At 44.0% G+C, this 11,518-nt stretch overlaps 1 protein-coding gene across 2 annotated transcripts; it reads right to left on the bottom strand.

The window, feature by feature from the left end:
* Nucleotides 1-176: 176 nt before the first annotated feature.
* On the bottom strand, nucleotides 177-11,333 carry ORAI1 (ORAI calcium release-activated calcium modulator 1). 2 transcript variants are annotated; one of them, XM_053993971.1, is made up of 2 exons: nucleotides 11,102-11,333; nucleotides 177-3,516 (listed from the first exon to the last, which is right to left on the bottom strand). In XM_053993971.1, the coding sequence occupies exons 1-2, from the start codon at nucleotides 11,213-11,215 to the stop codon at nucleotides 2,950-2,952; spliced, it is 681 nt and encodes a 226-aa protein (XP_053849946.1). In that variant the 5' UTR covers nucleotides 11,216-11,333; the 3' UTR covers nucleotides 177-2,949. The 2 variants fall into 2 exon arrangements, with proteins under 2 accessions (XP_053849946.1, XP_053849947.1); XM_053993972.1 differs by lacking the exon at nucleotides 11,102-11,333 and adding an exon at nucleotides 11,011-11,077.
* Nucleotides 11,334-11,518: the final 185 nt, after the last annotated feature.

Raw genomic sequence — 11,518 nt, 5'->3', positions numbered from 1 at the left:
GTTTCTAGTATGTGTTTTAAAATAATATAGAAAAGTACAATCAAGTAATTGTGTCCTCCACTCCCCACAAACATAGCCCAACACATACCTGTGACCCCAAATCCCTTTTGAAGTTACAATAGATCATGTTTCAGTTAGTAACTCTATTTAAGGCCTCTAGATAAAAAATAATCCACAACAATTGAGTATATTTTATTCCATGAAAGTATTTTATACCCAAATAAGTGATATACAATAACCAATGTTTAAAATGATTGAGGTAAATGCCTAACATCGTTAGTATAAATAAGGGATAAAAAAATTTAAGTGCACTCAATGCTTAGATCCACATGTTTGTGTCTGGTTACTGCCTGGGTACACAGTGACAAAGGTACCCAAGGAGTAACTTTCATGACCATTTCCACAGGTGGAAAATGACAAAAATATACTAGATATCATGGCTTAAAGTGCAGAAAATAGTCAGAAAATTAGCTGTAATAACAGTGTCATTAGCTCAGAGCCTACCAGCTTGAGAAAATTAAAAATAACCATGTCCCACTAGCTTCTAATTCTGTGTGTCTTAAACAACAAGAAAATCCCACACTTCTTAGTCACTTTGTAAAAGATCCACAAATCAAAGAAAAATTCAGCTACTTATCCAGAACAGCAAGGAATTTTACAAAATAAACTCGGAAAACTGATTTTCTGGACTTCCATTCAGAACCATGTAACTTCTAAATACAAAATTTACAGACAAAAGTAAAATTTTTACACCTGACCACACCCATCCAATCAGGTGCACTGGTGTAAATACCAGGTCAGGTTTTCTGCCTTTAGTGGGGGATTTTAGGGGCCTGTTTCCCCAAGACAGAATTAGTAAAGTTCTGTCTTGGATGGGAAAACACATTTTGTGCCTACTACCAACATTTTGTGGTTTGGAATGCTGCTTCCTTATTGCCTTTACTAAAGCAATGCTTCCAGTGCTCTATGAACAAACACCTGTGAGTCTGTAGTTACAATCCTCACCATCAGATTTACATCAGGAATAGAATATATTTGAAGCATGTAATGGCAGAGCTGAAAAAATCCAGTTTGACCTCTGTATGCCAGGACTTTCACTTCACAGGTGAAAACACCAAGTAGAAAGCTGTTTGCTGCTTGTGAACCACAACTGCTGCTTAAAAAAACCAGTGAGACCAGCAGGTTTTTGGTTTTGTTGTTTTTTTTTGGTTTTTTTTTTGGTTTTTTTTTTTTTTATAGTTATGTTTTTAGAATACAAAGGCACCACAGGGGACCTTGTCAACACTTTGCACTGCAGTGCTGCTGACAGGAGAGATCAGTTCCCATCTGCTTCAGTAGTAACCACACTCTGCACCTGAACTCCACAGGCACTTTGTGCAGATTGCAAGAATGTTGGAATAACCTGAGATGGAGGTTGGTGTGAGAGACCACATTCAGCTCAGGCTGTCAGGCATGGCTCCACTGGACTGTCACAGTCCCTCCTGTCTCATGGCAAAATCCCAGGTTTCTATTCCACAGTGATAGCTATGACTAGTGATAGCTAGTTTGTTTTTTTTTTTCCCCTTTGGCTTGAAACGTGTCTCAGTTTGTGTTCAAAAAACAGCTTTTACCCACTAAAGCCCAAAGCTACTCTATAGAGGAACTGTACTCCAAAAAATTAAACTCCTAGACATAGCCAGAATTACTGAAGCAGCCCAAGACAACTGCTGGAATCTTTCTTGGCCAAACCTCTTATCTAGGAGACCAAATGGAGGTTTTTGCTTAGAGGAAATGAACAACACAGTAGCTTTGCTGTCATAGAGGTGTCTGAAAGAAAGCAGCAGTATTAATTACAAATAACCTACTTTCATAAATAAATATACATCAAGAAAAGTTGTCTTCCAGATCCTTTGGAAGCAAAAATGTATAATGAGTTATTAAATACAACACTTCAGCAAGGAGAACACTTTTCTAAACAAGGAAGACCAAGGCATAGCTAATTACTTGGGAATCCAACACAGAGAAAGCACCTTTTGCTGCTTGCTTCTGAGGATTTATTAAAAATATTTTTTCAATATAAAAGTATAAAATAATTACTACTTTGGCTTGGAAAAAAAAAACAGCAGTGGTTCTGATTTTCAAGCAAAAAAATTATCCAGTGATAATTTCCATCTAGTTCCTTCTTTTCAAAAAAGGATTCTTAAAAGAGAAACAGGCAAATCTATCTCTCCAGATGATATGTGCCAGCTCATGAGAACTTTGAAACAGTTATTGCTTTTATTTTCTTCCATGGAAGAGAAGAGTTGAGTCTCATTCCTACTCATGTGGCCACACCACATCGCAGTAAGTCTAGTCCTGGGTGTTTAGCAAGTTACAAAATGTGTAAGTGCCACGGGAAAAAGGCACTGGAGAAATCAGCAAAGTAATAATTACTTGGCAGCAAAACATACTGGGGAAAGTGCTGGGAAAGCTTTCACTCCTACCATCTGTCAGGCTTTCCAGGGAGAGCAGCGCTAGCACCAAAACTGAGCGCTAATTGCTGCATGTCCCAAGTAATTTGTATCATGCCATGCAATATGGATAGGACAAGCAGTATCTTCTAGTAAATGCCAACATCAGATAAACAGAGAAAAAAAAAAAATCCACAACTTCTCTATCCATTCCTAACAAACACCCAAATGTACAATGTTATTTTCCATGTATTTATACAGCCAACACTCAGCATTAATGAGAAAGATGCGAGACAGTGTTCACAGGAGGAGGGCTGCACACACAGTGCAGTCACACCCCATCATCCATTCCTTCAGATAGTAAAACTTGTATGAAAGGAACATTTTTTCCTTCTCTAAAGGGTTAGAACAATATTTACAATTAATCTTTCAACGGTAATCAGCAGTTCAACCAGTTCATCCACAGGGAGTCACCATAAGGCAGAAGCAGAATAGTGGATTTATTTTCTTAAGCACAGGTTTACACAAAATTGGTGACGGCTGAGGTGACAGCATCACCTCTGTGATCCAGCTGATCCTGGAGCCGTGCAAATTCAGCAAGTTCATTGAGTTCCTGAAACTGCCTGTCTGTTTTGTGGCTCACCAGTGACCTGTAGAAGTGGACTGCAAACACAATGAAAATCAGTCCAAAGGGCACCATAATGGACGTCGATGCAATGGCTGCTGCCTGTCCTGATGTGATGGTAGAACTGTTGCTCTGTGGGGTGTTGTCAGTTTTCTTCTTTAAAGGAAGGAACTTCACCCAGCATAGTAACACCACTTCTGCAAGAAAGAGCAAAGTCCCAATGACAGTGGAAAACGCCCACGCGAGCTCAATGTGCCGGTGCATGCGCTCGTGAGGAGATTCCTTGACAGAGTTGAGGTTGTGCACATTGCTAACAGCCTCTATGTTTGGAAGGATGCAGGTACTTATCATGAGTGCAAAAAGGTGAACTGCAACAAGCACAGTAGTGCAGGCACTGAAGGCTATCAAGAGCCCCTGAGGATAGTCGTGGTCTGGGTCAAGCTGAACTTCCACCATAGCCACCTGAAAAGGAAGGGGGAGAAAGATGCAGTTACCTGTTTCTGGAAGATCATCTGATCCAAACAAAGTAAGTCTGTATTTACATTTCTCTTCATGTCAATCTGCACCCTCTTCCTTAGGTCCAAATTTAGGTCTGAGCTATCAAGCAAAGGCCACTGTTTTCACACTTATTGTTCTGTTGTAGAGCAAACCCACAACCACCTTGCTACCTCCAGCTCATGCCAGCAAAACAGCCGACCCTTACAAACAGCATACTTGGACTCCTTAAGTGAAATATTTCTTCTTTTGTGTTATATTGAAGATGCAGCTTTTGATCTTTACTTATGAAGTCTTTTGAAGTATCTGTGAAAGGCTGCGAAGGCAGGGGACTGCCTGAAACAACCTCAGTGGTCCTTAACCCTTGGATATTTGGGTTTAAGTTCTAAAGTGCAGAAACCTTTCATGAGAAAGATCACCTTTCCATGGGGCTCTCAGCTATATTCTATCACACAAGTATTTAAACAGACTCAAAATGTGAGTTTCCACAATGCCCATGGCAGCCAAGCAAGCCTCTTGGAGGCTGGAGGAAAGACAGTGTCTTCAGAAAAGAGAACACAGTGCTCCCAGGCATCACTGCTCCCCCAAAGATGAGGCTACTCATGAAGATGTTCCAGCCCTCCACTACCACATGCAGCCATGACCTTCTTGTAACCTTAGATCTCCAAGCATGCCTGTGCCTAAGGAGTAAAAAATCAGCATTAAGTCACAGTGCTAGGAAACTCATAAAACAAGCTATGTTTCTGACAAATAAAATGAATCAGAATGCCTTTTAGCTAGTTTTAGAACTGCCAGGTGGTTTTGTGCATATGTGCAATTGATCAGTGACATTAATCCCAGCAGCTCTCCTGAAATGATCTTTCCTGATAAATTTGCCTTTCAGACAAAGGACAGTTCCAAAGATGGAATAATGCACCAAGGCCTCTACGTTCAGTGCTCTTTCTCCAAGGAACTCATTAAACAGACAAAATACAGGTAAAATGCAGAGGAAAAAACCTGACAGTAATCTGAAATACAAGCACATCAAGCTGACAGGAAGAAAGATTCATGGGTAACATGGATGCAGGGAGGCATGGAAACCAGGGCTCAAAGACAGCTGCAAAAGCAGCAGGAACATTCAAACCTCACTATTTTGCAGGGGCTGAGCCAAGCTAACCTAGTCCTGGATCCCATCTTCTTATGCATGTTCCAGGACACCAGAACTCTTAATCACTAATGCACCCAATATATTAAGGCAACCCAGGGTTTTGCTCAGACATGTTTCAACAGGCATTCGAGGCCATTTGCCAATTGTTTAATTCCTTTATTGAAAGCTTTTATTGTCATAAGCCTAACATCTTGGCCAACTAGCAAGCAGTTTCCAAGTGTTCTGAGAAACTCAACAAGAAATTATATTAATGCATATACAGTCCTTGCTCGAGGATTTAAAAATACCATTTTTCAGCTGTGGGAAACTTCATGATTGAGAGGATAAACATTTGCTTGTCAGGTTCCTCTTCTGCAGGATTGCTTGTTAAGTCGCAATGTACTCGTGGGATGTTGGGCTTCCTGTGTTTTTCACAGAACAATTGCAATCCTTCACCACTGAGGATTAATTTTCATACTTAAAGATTTTTCTCGTAAGTCTTCTGCTGTGCCTAGACTCAAAGCCACGCAGCATGACAAGACACTTTAATCCTTTATTCTAGTTCTAAGTATGATAATATAAACATGGCACTAAAGAGCTTCATGAGATGAAGACTTTATTTTCTTTTAAGAACTGATTGTATATAGTTTGCCAAACATTGAAGACATTTTATATTTCCATTTATCAACGCTTCCATACTAATGATATCAAGCATCTGATTTTGAGCCCCTTGTGTTCATGTCTGGCAGAGTAACCCCAGCCTAACCCATAAGTGAAAAATCAGTTCATGTTTTCCATCTCCTCAATCTCTCAGCAAAGCTAATTTGGGAACTCTTTCAGTGTAAACTAGCAGAAAAACTGCCAACTCTTTTCAACTCCGAGTTTACTTCCTGGGCCAAGCTTGAGCCAGGCACCTAAAACAAAACTTTCATTTTTCATCATGAGGGCCTGTGCCTGTTTTCTAACAGCGATGCAAAGTGTCAGAAGTTCTTCCCTCCTTTGCTCATGCTGCAATTTCAAAACAAACAGATCACAACTCCTCTTGTAAAGTAATACCTGCAAGAACAGGGCCCTGATGAGGTCACCTGATATGATCCAAATTCATACAAAGCCTGAACTCACAGGTACGTGCTGACATTCCAGGCAGGATATATTCCTGCTCTACTTGTTCAGAAGAGCTGCTCAGGGCAGGAGCTGTCGTCAGTGACTGCACACTTTCCAATACAACACTTTTAGCACCTTATGCTTCACCACTTTCAAAGCTTCTCTGAACGCTTGCTGAACGATTTGACTGTGCAGCTGCTGTGCTGCAAATGCCCTGCCTTGCTGTGTAATCACAGTGTAACATGGGCTGGAAGACACCTCAAGAGGTCATCTGGGCTAATCCCTGGTTCAAAGAAGAGCTAACTTTAACTTCAGATCATCCTACAGATATGACTGACAGATTTACTATGGCTCTTGACAAAGCTGTACATCTGAAGTACAGCTTCTTGACAAAACTAAAGGACTCATGACATTAGGACACAAGACTGAAGCTCTCCTAAGCCTAAAAGTGGTGGGCATTCAGATGTTTTTAGAAGATAACTGAATTTTGGCACATAACCGTGTTAAGCCTTCAACAGTCCTGGATTTCAGAGTCACAGCAGCCTGATTACTACCAAATTGCAGGAAATTTAACAACTTGCCCTCTAGAAAAATCTGCACTTCAACTTATTTTTAAGTTCAATATACTGACCAAGTTAATTTCACTCATTTATTCATAAGGCTCCCATGTCTTATTAGACCAGAGTGACTTAAATAAAGCCCCTGCTTTTAAATTTAAGTCACAGGCTTACATCTTTTTTCAGATCAGTAGACAGTGCTGTAGAGAAGAGGAAATAAAATGCCTTATCTCAAGTAAATCTGTATTATCTATGAGCTAATATTTATTATTTACTTCCTCTCCTCCCCTTCCCCACAAAGATGCCTCTGAGCTCGGGTTGGTGGGAATATAATCCTGTACTGGGACTGGACTGCATTTTATACAGTCTAGCATGTCAGGAATGGCTAAAAAGAAAGCTGTGTTGATCAAACATCACAACTGCATTTTTGAGGGCCCATCCATCATTGCTTGTCTATGGGTGGGACCGCAGAGGAAACTCAATAATGAGCCGAGTGTCAGAGCATCACTGGGAATCAGCTCCTCTGGCTGGCTCTCCGTTTTCCTGACAGTACAATTCACTCCAGAGACAGAGGCGCAGAGCCAGGCTCTCACAGACTGTCTGCACCATTCATAAAGAGTTATAAACAACTCATACAGAGGCTCTGTACGAGCCAGAGTAACTCACCGGAAATTAAAAACAGCTAAGTCAAAATAATGATCTTATTTACTGGTTTCATACCGAAGGGAAACTAAGCATCATTCATCCATTAGTCCAGGATCTTGACTCTGCAGATTATTGTGTGCTGCAGAATGGCAAAACACATTGATATTTGCTGATGCTGACACTGGAATACAAGTACAGGATCTCATTTTATTTTGCTAGCAAACATGAAAAGGCAATACCCGTGTGATTGGAGCAAATGCATCTCGAGGAGGTAATACCCCTCTACACAGTGTAACTTACAGCAAATCCATTCAGTAAGTACAAGTTCAGATTACCCAGAGGCTCAGTATCTTCTTTACATCCTCCAAACTACAGCAGCCACCCACAGCTGCTCCAAGACAGAACAGCAGGAGCCCCAAACACTCCACACTGCCTGCCTTGCTCGTCTACAACGGAGACAGGGATGTTCAAAGGAGGCACTAAACTTTCCTTTTGTGACTGCAACAGAAGAAACTTTTTGCATGGGGAAAGATTCTCCAGCACAGCTCTAACCTCTAAGTGCAGCAGCGTTAAAGAAGGCTAAGTGGAAGCAGAAGCCACAAAACTGGGCCTGTAACTCCTGCAGGTTACAAAATGCCACAGTTTCATGCTATTCTACCAGCAACCCAGCTAAATACCACTTAAGACCTTCTACAGAGACTGTTTTAGTATTTAGAACAGCCAAGTGACCTTTACTAGACAAAGACAATGCTGTCTTGAGAACCTGTACACCAGACACCAGCGGCCCCAGGTCCCACCTAACCATACCTCAGCACCAACTGTTATTATGGAAATCAATTTCAAAAATATTTATCACTGCAGTCAGTCTTCTGCAGAACATGATTGAAGCTGTCTTCAGGAGACCATACTGGCCATATTTCAAAGGCAAGAGTTGACCATTCTTTGATGATATTCAATATTTGAACCATATATATCCCATCTAGACAAAGCCCAGCCAGCTTGGGCTACTAGAGATATTTAAAAGAAAACTGCTGCCTGGTAAATATCAACCTCTGAATCCTACATATAAGGAAGCCAACCACCGTGTATAATTCAGACCCATAGTTCTGACTCAGTTATTTTTACAAAGCTGTTAATTGGTGGCAGGAGGAGATGTTGAGTCTTCTGGTTTTATAACTAGTGGCATTTAACAACTTTCCTATGGTTTCTGACTCCTGTATTTTAAAATTGTCATGCTACTGTGTTATGTGTCCCTGGTGACAAAATGATGCAAACAAATCAGAATAATTGTTCAAACAAAAATAACCTGGCAGCAGCCTATTCACTGTGAAAAATAAAAATAGGTAAACCAAGCATGAGGGGGAAGATCATGCAACAATATTTGGGCTATAATACAGAATGAGAAATATCTGATGCCCTCACCAGTTTATGGAATGAATCCTGCATTCTTGAAGGCACTACACATCCCCTACAATCTACAATTTCTTTCTCTACCTCTAACAATTTGGGGGATTGATACTACTAGCTGGCTCCATAAATTGGAAAAGTGTACTAAATGAGGTTATAAACTCCATGGATTTTCCCTCAGACATACGGCACTGGATGATAGCATCCATGGAAATTGAGTGAAGGAAAGCTCAGGTTTACTGGGGCGAGCTCAGCTCTCACATCAGTTGCCATCACCAGCCCCTGCAGCTGTTTCTGAAGCTCACACATGGCAGCAAATCCTGATGTGGAGCTCTGAAACAAAACTAATTATAAATCAGGTTTTTAATCTTCTCATAACAATTCAGGGTTTGAAACCTGGCTGAGTGTTTCATACTCCACCTCACTGACCCGAGCAATGCCTTGCCTTTGGCATGCCTCGTTCCACCAGGGTACATCACCAACCCTGAGGGAATCAACTTTGCAAACTGGCTGCAGCTAGACATAAAAATAGTTCATGAAAAGGGAGCAGTTCAACGGGGATAAACTTAGCTTCTACCAGAGGATGCAAGCACTCTTTAATCAAAGAGTAAGGATCAATGGGGCTGACATGGAAACCAGCATGTTTCACTCCTGACAATTCCCATCAATTCACTGGGTGGTCCTGGATGTGTCACTTAAGCTCTTTTTTCCTCGCCTGATAAGGAAAAGAGAAGAACAATGACCCTTCATTGCTGTTGCCAGCTTTGATCCAAGACTAGAATGTACTTCAGCAGCATTTTGTTAAAGTACCAGGTGCCAAAGATCTGCAGTCAGTAAACAATGCACAGGCGTGACAGAACAGCCCAGCTTTTCAAGGCAGAGGGACAACTCTAAAAGATCAGCAAAGCTTTTAAAAGGCATCTAAAAATACTCGGAAAGTTAACTCGGCTCTTCTGAACCAAGATTAGGAAGTCTTAGCTAGAGGACTAGGACTAGGTCTGTCAGTGCAAAAGCAAAGATACTACGGGTAGATTTCCATGCTGAACTTGTTAAAGGAAGGAAAAGAAAAAGTGGATTTTTTTTCTTTGGAAAAACTTAAATATGACTGTTCACACGTAGCATTCCTGGCAATTGGAGATTTTCTTAATTGGAACAAAGTGGCTTTTTCCTGAAATAACCTAAGCAACAAATTCAACAGCAGCAGTTTTCAACAGCAGGAGACTAAACCCCTAGAATTCTAGAGAATTAAGAAACAAGTAGAAGCCTCACCTCGTACATTCACGGATTTTGAGTCCATGTACCATACATTTAGAGAAAAACCAAGGAATTCAAGATTTTAAGTATGACCTTAAAACAACAGCATTTACATTGAGATGCAACTTCCCTTAGAAAATTTATAAACTCCAACAAACTACATTTTTCCCCACGTTCTCTCTCAAGGCAAAGGCCTGACTCGAGCAGCCACAAACTGCTCTGGGACGGCAGAACGGGCGTTCAACAAGGAAAATTCATGATCAGAAGCGGCGTGTGAGCTCCAGCCGGATGCGTTACCCAAGAACTGAGTGAAACGCAGGAACACAGCCGCCTGTCAGTCACCCGGGCAGCACTCCACCACCTCCCGAAGAGTTGTGGTCTGTTTTTAGCCATTGAAGGAGGACAGTGACATTTATTTGACCGTCAGCAGGCTGCTGTGTTTTCCAACAGCATCACTGGAACAATGGCTCTGTAAAGGAGCAGATTCAACGGCTGAAAATACTCAGTTTGTTAAAAGCGGGGCAAAAAGTCAAAATACGGAGGAGTGAAATTGCGAATTTATAAACCATGAAGCATTTTAACAGCTGCATAAAGGGGCTGAGGGCAGAGTTTGCAGCTTTGCATGTCAGATGTCTGGACAGATGAGGAAGTCTGTGAGTTACTGTATTTCAAATTATATGGAACATTCATACATGACATAATTCGGGTAACTAGACTGCGCTTCACATCAAACTCGGAAGAAAACACACACGAATAAAAAAAAAAAGTTTTTAAACCACGCACAAAACTCCAAACCAAATAACATTCAAGTTTTCCTTAAATAAAAACTAGAAACCACGCAACTGCAAAGCACTGATGATGGATGAGTCTGAGCGGCACCACGAACTTTAATCGGTTGTATTTCTTGGTTTATCTAAAAGAAACTTCAGCGCAACAGCTGCGCTTGCCCTCGCTGAGCCACGCGTGCGGTCTGAGAGAGGAGCGGGATGGAAACCCCGCAACCCGGGCAGCGCTGCGGGGCCCCTTGGCTCCCGACACCCGCAACACGACACGGTGACCCCGCACCCAGCGGAGCTGCCCACGGCACACGCGGCAGGCACCGCGGCTTCCGCGGTCCCGAGCATCCCCCACGGGGAAAATACGTAACAATCGAACAAATCTTGCACTATCCGGCGGAGATAAAAGCCGAGAGGCAGCTCTGAGCTCGTGCCATGAAGCGCTCCAAAACAAACGAGCTACCGGAGGGAGCTGCCGGGAGCGCTGCCCGGAGCGGGCCGGGCGCTCCGGGGCGGCGGCAGCAGCGCCCGCCCCGCTCCCCGCCGCCCCAGGTGCCGCACGCCGCGCCGGGCCCGGCCCCCCCGTCCTCACCGCAGCAGGCTCCGGCGGGAGAAGCAGAAGCGGCGGCAGGGCTCCCGGCCCCGTGCCGCCCCCCGCCCGCCGGGCCGGGCCGGGCGCTCACCATGGCGAAGCCGGAGAGCAGCGCGGAGGTGCGGCTGGAGGCTTTCAGCTTGGCTCGGCTCAGGTAGAGCTTCCGCCAGGACAGCGCCTGCATCGAGTGCTCGTTCAGGCTCATGGGCTCGGGGCGGAGGAGCGGAGCGAGGCGAGGCGAGGCGGAGCGGGGCCGGCGGGCGGTGGCGGCTCTTTCCGGCGGAGCGGGCCCGGCCGCGCTAACACCCCATGGCGGCAGCGCGGCTCTGCCGCCCCGGGGCCGCGCCCGCCGCGCGCCCCGCGAGCCTGCGCGCCCCGCCCCGCCGCGTCCCATTGGCCCCCGCCGCCCGGCCCCGCCCCCGGCCCCGCCCCGCCGCGCGCCGCCGCTTCCCGGCAGCCTCGAGCCTCCGGCCGGGCGGGCGCTGTGCCCCGGCGGCGCCGCCCGCCG

This window comes from Vidua macroura, chromosome 18 (assembly GCF_024509145.1).
Source record: "Vidua macroura isolate BioBank_ID:100142 chromosome 18, ASM2450914v1, whole genome shotgun sequence".
NCBI classification, from domain to species: Eukaryota; Metazoa; Chordata; class Aves; order Passeriformes; family Viduidae; genus Vidua; species Vidua macroura.
Note: the sequence above shows the minus strand (reverse complement) of the source record. Positions and strands in the feature narration are given on the sequence as shown.